The sequence below is a fragment of the Silene latifolia genome, chromosome X (assembly GCF_048544455.1).
Source record: "Silene latifolia isolate original U9 population chromosome X, ASM4854445v1, whole genome shotgun sequence".
In the NCBI taxonomy this organism is placed as follows: Eukaryota; Viridiplantae; Streptophyta; class Magnoliopsida; order Caryophyllales; family Caryophyllaceae; genus Silene; species Silene latifolia.
In genome coordinates this window covers 253,090,855-253,101,566 of record NC_133537.1, presented here as the reverse complement: position 1 = coordinate 253,101,566, position 10,712 = coordinate 253,090,855, and the positions used below count along the sequence as shown (strand labels likewise).

The following is a 10,712-nucleotide window of genomic DNA, read 5'->3' as shown; positions in this document are numbered from 1 at the left end:
ATGAAAGTGACGGTGTGGCACACACTTCGAAGTGATGACGTGGCATGTGATCGAGGTGATGACGTGGCATTGTCGACATGGAATGTGGTTCGATGTAACACAGTGAAAGTAATGGCGTGGCACCCACACTTCAAGGTGATGACGTGACATGTCGCCTGAAATGATGACATGGCAGTGCTGACGTAGAATACGGATCGACGTAATATGGTGAAAGTGACGGCGTGACACACACTTTGATGTGATGACGTGCCATTCCGTATATATACATAACTTTCCTTAATATTTTATAAGTCAATACCTATTTGACATTATCAATTTTAAGGAAAATATATTGCCTTGACCCAACGGTCATCCCGTTACGGGTCGGATTTCGGCCCGCTATTTACGGGTCAAAACGGGTTGGGGTTGAAAAAACCGGGTTATTTACGGGTCGGGTTACGGTCGGTTTTTGGGTTGGGTCTTGTTTTAACAGGTCTATATACATCTAATCAAATTCAAATTGAAATTCTATATTTAATCATTTATGTAGTTTGTAAAAGTTGGACTCTCTATAATCGTTCGAAAAACGTTTTCTTTAATAATATAGATAGATAGATATAGATATAGATTTTTTTTACCCCTAAAAAAGTGTAAAAATAAAGGTAGCTCTATTTCCACGGTAAAAATAGCATGGTAAAACATAATGAATTGGTTACTGAGCACGACACGATAAGATCCTCTCCATTGCCTCAAACAATGGATGACGTTACCTCTAATAACTTTATTTTAATAAGGGTAAATTGATTATTACTCTCTTATATAATTCACTTTTTGAAAGTTACTCCCCTATATAATTTTTTTTGAAAATTACTCCCATAAAATGTCACATTTATCAAATATTGCTTTCATTTAACGACTTCAGTCAATAAAATAAAAATATTCCATTCAAAATTTGAAATTTGGTACTAACTTTTGCTATTTATGACTATATTGTCTTTACCCTTATTATATTGAAGACTTCAATTGCACCGAGAGGGAGAAAGAGATTTAACAAATTTGGGAGGAAGGAGGTGAATTTAACCAATTTGGGAGGAAGAGTTGATTTAATTTAAGCATACAAATTTTGGAGGTAATATTTCTCTTTTATTTGGCCGAAATCACTGAATGTGAGCAATATTTGAAAAGAGTTACTCCCTCCGTACCAGACCAAAGGTAACAGTTACTATAAACGGACGTACCACACCAAAGGTAACATTCCTTATTTGGCCCACAACATTACCAAGTTATCCTTATACCTATTTGATATTTACACAAAATGTCATTACATACCCCACCTACCAACCCACAATTACATACCCCACCTATTTTTTCCCTTTTTACCCTTACTTTTTCCACCTTTTCTTAAATACTTCATTTTCCCCACGTTACCTTTGGTGTGGTACGGAGGGAGTATATTTTATGGGAGTAAGTTTCGAAAAAAATTATATAAGGGAGTAAGTTTCAAAAAGTGAATTATATAAGGGAGTAATAATCAATTTACCCTTTTAATAATTATATTTCTCTTACCCATTATCATCCATTATTTAAAATTCTGACAATTGAATCGTTTTGAGATAATATTTAGAATTAAATAAGAGGAATGGAGAAGATCTAAATTGAAACAGGACCTTTAAATTCCCGATACATTAGTGAAGTCCACCGTAGAATTAGGCTTTATTAAAAAAATTGGGACATTTTTGTGGAGTTTTTCTTTAATGTAAAATCTCTTATGTAACCGTCATGACCATTTCATACCAAAAAATGACCACTTTTGATTATTAATAATAAAAAATGATCACTTATTAACTAACATAAAATGGTGTTAGTCTCACTATAGATGGATATATCCGTTTATAGTGAAAGACGGATCAAATATACTTAAAGTAGTGATATTTTTGGGCCTCATCAGGCAACTTATTGCTTGTCTTATACTTAAAGTAGGTGGATATTTGACACGTCTATAACTAGAGGCGGATATATCTCGTCTATAATGAGAATGTGGGCATAAAATGAACAATTTTACCAGTTTTTCTTGTATAAAGGTGACCATAACTAACTCAATAAGTCTTCCTTGTGACGGGTATATCCGTCACAAGCTTGCGAAATCAAATTGCCTAGGGAGTAGCATTCTCTTTTGTCTTACTTATTGATAGAGTCAAATAGTGTCGGCCTAATTAGGTAATTTTAGCTGAATAAACTTGTCACAACGCCGGTTTTTAGTGTTAATCGTTGTATTTTCCGGTGAATCTACTTTGGTTGTAATTTGGATCATTTGAACTTGTTGTTGGTATTTATATCTCAAGGTAATTCAAGTACTTCATATGAGTAAGTTGAGATGAATGAATCATTTTGTACAAGCCGACTCACAAGTCAAACCCGAGCCACGGTCAACCAAAGTGAAGAAGGAGAGCCAAGAGTAAGCCAAGAGAATAAGTGAAAAGTCAAGAGAAGCAAACAAAAGGAAAATGAAGCCTTGGAATGCACAAACAAGAGCCAAAATGAAGAATTCAAAACTCGGTTTCACAAGGGTCAACTTCAAACAAACATATCTCGAGTTCTAGACCTCGTATCTACGCAAGGCCAAGTGGAGGTTAAAGCCTGTGATTTTAGCTTTCCAACGGTAGGTCGCATGCCTTATTTGACCAAGAAACGAGAGAGATATGACTTTCGCAAGATTGTGGAGCAGGCTAAAACCGAGCTCATGGCCACACCGAGCCTCCGCCCCCACCGAGTCTCGGTTTTCCCCTGATCATTACGACGGGTTTTCCTTTTTTTTCTATTTCCGAAAGCCCATTTGTTTGTGACCTAAAAAGGAAGAGCCAAGGGTATAAATACCCACATTATGAGATCTTAGAAGGAGGCTCCTTATCATCATCTAATCTTCTTTGTAGGCAATAATCTCAAAAAGCTTGTGTTTTAAGAAAACTTGATATTTTAGGAAGAAAGGTGTAATCTTTGACATTTGATGTTAATCTTTCTTCATATTGTGGGTTGTAACAAGATTATGGAAGGCTAAATCCTTCTTTGCTTGGTGTAATTCATCCAAAGTTCCAACTTTGGTATTGTAAGACTCTCTTAATCTCTTCTTATTTATCTGTTGATCTTTCCTTATGCTTATTTCTTATGTTGAGTAGATGAATGTTAGAATTGATCACTCTTGCATCTTATTTACCCAATTATTGCAAATTCTAAAGAAATGGTTTAATCTATCTAGAATTATTTGGAGCAAACTTGTTGTATGCTGATTTGGTTTAAAGGATTCATGCAATAAGTAGGAAATTTCATGTCTTTTCTCATTTGTATGGTTTAATCTTGTGAGAATTGATCATAGCTTCTTATCTTGGCACAACTCTTAATGCTCATGTTTGATTTGCACTCATGATTTAATGAATTGTTGATTAAACTTGAAGGATATGCATGGATGGTTTAATTTGTGTATGTTAACATCTTGATTTGAAAGTATTGGGTGGATAATAAGAGGAGAGTTATAAAAGAGTCAAACTTTACTATTGTTGGTTACTAAGGAAGATTGCACCAAGTTCTCTTTAATATTGAAGTTCTTGCTCACCAAGTGTTTGTTATATTGCTTGTTAGAAAAAGATCGCAACTTTACTTTGTTTTTATGTTACCAATCAACTCAAAACCCCCTCTTTATCTATGTTCATATATTGTTTGTCATTGTTGATAACCATTGTTTGTTTATAAACTTGTCACTAGTATTCAATAGTTTACAATTTAAGTACTTAGCTTAAAAGACCTTCTCTTGGGTTCGACCCTTACTTGCACTATATTGCTTTATCCATTAGAGTAATTTAGAGTATAGTTTGGCTTATAAATTGTTAATTTGGTAGTTTAATTCTAGTATTTAGCGACCTAGTGTTTGTCCTATCAAATTTTGGCGTCGTTGAGTAGTATTTGACCCGTCACAAACTTACAACGGGTATATCCGTCACAAATGAGAATTTGTGTAACTCATAAGGGTGATTGTGATTATGACGAGACTCAAACCCTTTTATCATATAAATATGTTCCTAGTTTGGTGGCACAGGGACCAATAGACCATACTTTAATTTTTTCGTACAATGTGAATAAGGGTGACATAGTCAACTGAATAATTATGACATAGAGCCATAGGTGTAACAGCTTTATTCATGGACGTTACTCCTTGTGTATATCTTTTGTATAATGTCCCATGGTTTAAGCCAGTTTCATTCGTGGAAACTTATTTTACCCGGTACCCCCTTTTTCATCATCCTTTTCCACTGTTTCCATCCCATTTCATTAGAGTGACAGTAAAACCATAATTACTTCCCGCCAAAGTGCAATTGTTATTGTTATTGTAATGTTGACAATGAGAAGGTCATCTGATAATCTTGATGATAAACATCATCAACCTGGATTCATGCAACCTCTTCTTCCGAATTTCCTAACTTCTTTCGTCAGTCTTTTTTTTTTTTTTTTTTTTTTTTTAATTAATTAATTCTCAAATTTTGCAGCACTAACCAACTTAAATTGACACGCAACGCAGTCGATTCCAAAGGCATATGTGAAGCGGCTAGAGACTGAATTGAACGGAGATTCTCTGCAGACTGTAGTTCTAATGTCCCAATGTGAGCCACTGCGACATTGGATTGTTGGTGTCCAAGACGGTCGTCATTTCACTTATGGTTGGAAGGAATTCTGCCTCCATCTTGGTTTCCAAGTCGGTGACTTTGTCGTCTTTACCTATCGCTCTAACTTGCTCTTTCTCGTCTCTCTTTTTGATCCTGTCTCCGCTTGTCAGCGCATTTCTTCTCCTTCCCCTTCTCCTTATCTCCAAGGTTACCTGTTTAATTTGTTTTTTTTCTTAATCCCAATTAAGGCATACAATTGTGTTTACATTGTCAACTGTCAATCCATTGCTTAGACTCAAAGAGGAATCGACTCGATTTCAACTCTACTCGCCAAACTGAAACAACGGAGAATCATGATGATGCTGCAATCCCATCTAAGGAAGACCATATCAGCTGTTTGGTCAGACTCACTACCTACAATGTTAAGAATTCCATTATTGTATGTCTCTTTTTCACTACTGTTTTTCAATTCTAATGCCATTATAATTTTGGATTATCTTATCGGGAGAACGCCCCTTTGTGTTCGTAAAACACAAGGTTAAGGTTGTGGACATCAGAGACTTGGGTAATGCTGATGTCCACATCTCCATTCATGTTACAACAATCAGAACAACCATTGTTCAGTAATCAATCAGTATAGTATGCTCCCTGATGATAGATAACCTGGGCATTTGGGCAGAATCTTCCTGTAGGTTTTGCCAGAGAAAATAATCTACAATCCAGAACATGTCAAGTCACAATCATAGATGCAAAACGGAGAGTCTGGTCAGTCGATATGAACTACAAGAAGAATGATGGTCAAGTCTATATCAAGAGAGGATGGAAACAATTTCTGGCTGCCAACCATTTCAAGGTCGGATATCATCTTTGTATTCAGTTCATTCAAGGTGGGACCTGCCCTACCTTCAAATGCTTCAGTAAGCATCTTTCCTTTCATCAAATTCATTTTTATCCGGTTTATGTATTTCTTGGTCATACTCGGATGCATTCAAATTATTATTGTTTCTTTGAGGGTTTGTAGTAGTATGGATAATGTGACAAGTATCAGGTTGGTGGATTTTAAAAGCATGATTTTGTAGGAGTAAATAGTTTAGGAGTTGAATCAAGCTCTGCTCGCGAAACAATACCAAAACAAACTCAAGCTCAAGGTTTCACTGCAACTCCATCTGAGCAGTATCCAAGCTACTATCCAAGCTGTCAGGTCCCTCTCAGCTCCTATGCGATTAAGAGATCAGTCATTGTGAGTACTCGTATTTGATCATCGAAATGTTTGCTCTATCATTTAAGGGAACCTTGTATTTCCATTACAAATGGAGCCAATGAATCAAAAATTTGTAGGTTTCTAGATTATCATGTAGTAAAGCTTCACTAAACTGGCTGTGCTTCTATTTATTGTTAATATCCTGATGATAGTGACACGTTTTATGCAGTATTTACCGAAGCAATTTTTGAGAGAAAGTGGGCTACAATATGGAACATATGAGGTGAAGGTGGTAGATGAAGAAGAGAGGACATGGCTAATGAGTCTAACTTTCCAAAAAAGAAACACTTACCTTTTTGGAGGGTGCAAAAATATTCTGGCTGCAAACTGTTTTAGGAGCGGAGAAGTCATCTGCTTTCAGCTCCTTGAAGCCGGGGAATTTCCTCTCTTGAGATGCTATAGTAAGTTGCTCTACCTTCGAATCTTCCCATTAATTATCACGAAGTACTCTGTATTTCAACTTCACTTATTTGCTTATTATTCTGTCGACTAGCCAATTAAGCTGTTTACATAACTATTGCAAAAACAATATACTGCAAAGTATACTTGTATGATAAAGATGTCACAAAACAAATTCTATCTGAATGTTGTAAAAATCATACAACTGTTGTTGGATTAGAATGTAACAAGGCATGGATATGACTTATGAGCAGGGAGGAGTCAGAGAAAGAAAGCATGACATCTGATATCGGCAACATATCAATCTGCAGTACCTCTATCTCATGGTGCAACAAGGAGTGTTTCGGAATTTGTAATGAGAACATCATCTTTTGCATATTAGCTAAGTAGTGCATTCGCTGCATGTCTATGCTATGCTGTCGAACCCAGAATTTGAACTCTTGTTACGTGCAAGCATAACTGAAGATGATGTAATGTCAAGCTTAAGCTGCCACTAAAATTCTATCTGAATGTTGAATTACAGTACTCACAATAGCAAGCTGATGATGTGCTGCTTTATTCGTTGAATTTCTCGACAGCTTTCTGCAAAATGATATAGTACAGTACTAGATAATAATATCCCATGGTGTTGTCAGCAAAACTAGGTGTGAGCAAAACTGTGAAATCAATTGAATATCCCGTTTTGAAAACCGTAACAGATTATGTTTTTAAGTAACCTGCAAACCTTGATAGCTATATATGGAACTACCAAATACCTTATTTAACTTGATGCTCCCGTAATTTGTTTTTACGAATTTGGTAAGTAGCCCGGTCGTTTGAGGAGAACATCTGATTGTGTGTTAACATACTGGATTGGATTTGGGAGAAGAATCGAGACGGAGTACTTTGTTCACACACTTGTACACTTTGATGCACAGAGTGTGTTAGGTCCAATTTAACCCGGTCTGACTTCAGTTTAGCCCGACTTAATTAGGCTGAATGGGGCAACCAGAGTCCGGACAATTACAGTTTGACAGGAAAAGAATGCCAGAGGATAAATAAGCTGCTAAAGAGTCATGATAGCAATATTAGAATAGCCTGATGGAACTCTCCAGCAGGATGATTAATCAGCAGACCAGCAAGACAGTTATGCACATGTCCTATTCTCACGGAAGACCAAGTCCAACCACAAGAACATGCTATTTCCATAAACTACAACGTTCAAGGAAAGAAGAAGAGAAAGTTGTTAAGTTAGAATAGGTCAACCGGATTAATAGGGCACATTTCCTATTAATCAGGAGACGGTTCCAACAGTCAAAAGGAACGTTAAATTAATTGTAACGTTAGAGTAGAAAGGCTATAAATAGAATGGAAGAACATTTGTAAAGGGACACGAAAAAAGATATCAAACATACACAATTAGCCTGTTATTTTTACTATACATTCAATCTTACGTTCTTTAATTATCACTCAATCCAGGAAAGATAAACATTATTATCCATATTCAATCTTCTCTATTCTCCCATTTACATTTTTACCTTAAACATTAGAACTAGATACCTACACTACTTAATTATCAGGCCGGATCCTTTCAGGGGAATTCCTGCTAAAACAATTGGCGCCCACCGTGGGGCATCTAGTTCACTAATAAAAAAAATAATAATAATTCTTTCATCATTTTCCATTTAGTACTCACATATAAAAATGGTAGAACTCACCCCATAACAACAATTGGCAGCTGCCTTGGCTAAGATCAAAGAATTGGAAACAATCCAAGAAAAAGCGAAACAACGGCAGGCCGAGATCACTAGGCTTAAGGAATCGAGTCTAGCCCGAGAAAGAAATTGGATAGTGAGGCTTCGGCTCCAAAACCGATTCAACCAGAACCCCATTCTCATCCATCATCAAGCAAATTGACTTCTCCGGTTTGGAACCCCGGAGAAAGATACCTCCTCCGGTCCACAAATCATTCCCGACAACGAAACAAACAAGACCAAGCAATAATGATGACTATGCTTCAGGAAATCCAGAAACTCCATAACAAGATAGAAAATATACCCGGGGTGCCAGATCATGTGGCTGAGGTGGAAATTGATAGCTTCGCTGACTCACCCTTTGCAGATGAAATTGCAAAGATTGATCTCCCCAAGAAATTTACCGTCCTATCTATGAGAACCTATGATGGGACCTCTGATTCACAAAACCACGTTGCTATATTCAAACAGAAGATGTTAGCCGTCTCAATACCCGGTGAACTCGGCGAGGTTTGCATGTGTAAAGGCTTTGGTACTACCCTCGACGAGCGTTGCAATGGTTCATCAATCTCCCAAATGGAAGTATCAAGAACTTTGCGACTTGGTCAATGCCTTCAATCAACGAGTTTTCAAGCAAAGCAGAGACATGGCTAAGAGACCCGAAAGAACTTATTCAGGGTAAAGCGGCTTCCCGAAGAACCCCTCAAAGAATTCCCCGGCCGTTTTGTCAAAGAAAAGGTGGCCATTCCCAGTGCGACGAAGAAACAACAGTAGAAGCTTTCGAGGCAAGGAGTTCTCGCTGACGGTGGACATCTACGCAGACCTAACCAAAAAGGCCTGTCCAACCTTTGCCACTATTCAATCCATCGCCTTAGAGCATGTCAGATTGGAAGAAGATCTCAACTTCAGAACAAACTCATCCGGAGGAAAGGAAAGCTATGGCCACACTAACAAGAAGAGCTCCTACCAGAAAGGAAACAACCCCAGATCAGCACTTTATTCCAGACCTGAACGATCTGAAGTCAATATGGCACAGGAACACAAAGGTAACCTTTCTAGCTTACCAACTATTCATGAATATAACTTTTCTATAAATACTGCAGGATTGATCAAACGCTTGAAAACCCTGGGAGACACAGTTAGACGGCCTAAGAAATCTGACAATCCCAGGAAAGACCGATGGTGTGACTTTCACCAGGATATCGGACACACCACAGAAGAATGCATTCAGCTCAGGAAACAAGTGGCTTACCTCCTAAAGAAAGGCTATCTGAAAGACTTAATCCAGCAGCCCAAGAACAAATATGAAGGATCGGGCAAGAGAGATCCAGGAAACAGCAGGGATCCTCCTCCTCCTCCCCCCATCTATGAAGTCAAGTTCATAAACGGAGGCTCAGAAATCAGTGGCTTAGCCAGCTCGGCTGCTAAAAGAATCGCCAGGGAGCCTAAACTTCAATCCCCTTCTAGATCTAAGATATTACCTGCTGTTACTTTTGACGACTCAGACTTGCAGGGAGTACCAGACCTACACCATGATAGCCTGGTAATTACCATGCAAATTGGCACGACTAAGGTACCAAGAATCCTGATAGACGGAGGCAGTTCAATCAACTTGGTGATGCTGGAAGTCCTTAAAGCCATGAAAATAGATGAAGAGAAAATTATCAAGAAATCCAGTGTCCTGGTCGGATTCAGCGGAGAAACAAAGAACACCCTGGGAGAAATCAGCTTGCCAACCTATGTGGAAGGCGTAGCTTCCTATGAAAGATTCGGGGTAATGGATTGCCTATCCTCGTACAACGTAATCCTGGGCAGACCTTGGATCCACAACGTCAAAGCAATCCCGTCAACATATCATCAATGCGTGAAGATACCAACTGAATGGAGGATAACCACCATCAGGGGAGAACAAAAAGCAGCCCAGGAATGTTACACCCAGGCTTTGAAACCTTCAAAGTCAGGTAAGTCCCTCGCATAGCAACTAAAGTCCCCTGTCAGGAAAGAATATATAGCCCAATCACAATTGGAAACAGGAGAGGTCATTTTGGACCCAGAATTCCCTGACAAGAATGTAACATTCCGTTTTGATGGTTGATCTTGTCTGGCGGATTGTCTTGGTAATTGAGGATGTTAGTGAGCGTTATGAACTAAGATAGAGTTGGAAACATTTAGGTTGTCGGTATCCGATAGTATTAGGGAGTTAGTATTGGGAGGATATACTATAGTTGAGATGATATCGTGAGCCATGTTGTGGAAGGAAGAGTGTTGGTGGAGTTAGTGATGGTGTGAGGTTCCGGCCTCAAGAGTCATGGTATGGATAATATTCATAAGGTTGGTATTTGTGATCCCGTCTAATATGCTGCGTCGTGATCTGGTAGAGCAGTTTTAAGGAAGTCTTGTAGTCAAGGAAGTTGTGCTGAGTCAGTGTTATGAGATTGTAAAAGTTGTGATGGCTATCGATGTGGTTGTTGTGCACTGTGCACGGTAATTCGTGTTGTGATACGAGTATTTTCGTGTTTACATATATCGTTGTTTGTTCACTGCTATTTCTTGTCAGTGTCGGTCGGGGCATATAGACCGTTGTGTTGTTTCCCAATGTTTCTTACCCGTGTCAGCTTAGGAGTGAAAATAGAGTATGGTATGAGAGAGAGTTGGGTATGGTGTTGTTGATGTCTTGGCATGGTAACA

General features: G+C 38.2%; 1 protein-coding gene across 2 annotated transcripts; it reads left to right on the top strand.

The window, feature by feature from the left end:
* Nucleotides 1-4,159: 4,159 nt before the first annotated feature.
* LOC141623910 (putative B3 domain-containing protein REM15) lies at nucleotides 4,160-6,858 on the top strand. 2 transcript variants are annotated; one of them, XM_074440060.1, is made up of 7 exons: nucleotides 4,160-4,252; nucleotides 4,547-4,838; nucleotides 4,925-5,070; nucleotides 5,311-5,548; nucleotides 5,711-5,871; nucleotides 6,062-6,293; nucleotides 6,546-6,858. In XM_074440060.1, the coding sequence occupies exons 2-7, from the start codon at nucleotides 4,619-4,621 to the stop codon at nucleotides 6,569-6,571; spliced, it is 1,023 nt and encodes a 340-aa protein (XP_074296161.1). In that variant the 5' UTR covers nucleotides 4,160-4,252; nucleotides 4,547-4,618; the 3' UTR covers nucleotides 6,572-6,858. The 2 variants fall into 2 exon arrangements, with proteins under 2 accessions (XP_074296161.1, XP_074296160.1); XM_074440059.1 differs by having other exon boundaries at nucleotides 4,222-4,456.
* Nucleotides 6,859-10,712: the final 3,854 nt, after the last annotated feature.

Excerpts from the sequence above, each read along its gene's own strand:
- LOC141623910 (XM_074440059.1), top strand. The coding sequence starts at position 4,361 with ATGTTGACAATGAGAAGGTCATCTGATAATCTTGATGATAAACATCAT. Across the intron at positions 5,071-5,310 it reads ATGTTAAGAATTCCATTATT|AATCTTCCTGTAGGTTTTGC; the intron begins GTATGTCTCTTT and ends GCATTTGGGCAG. Across the intron at positions 5,549-5,710 it reads CCCTACCTTCAAATGCTTCA|GAGTAAATAGTTTAGGAGTT; the intron begins GTAAGCATCTTT and ends ATGATTTTGTAG.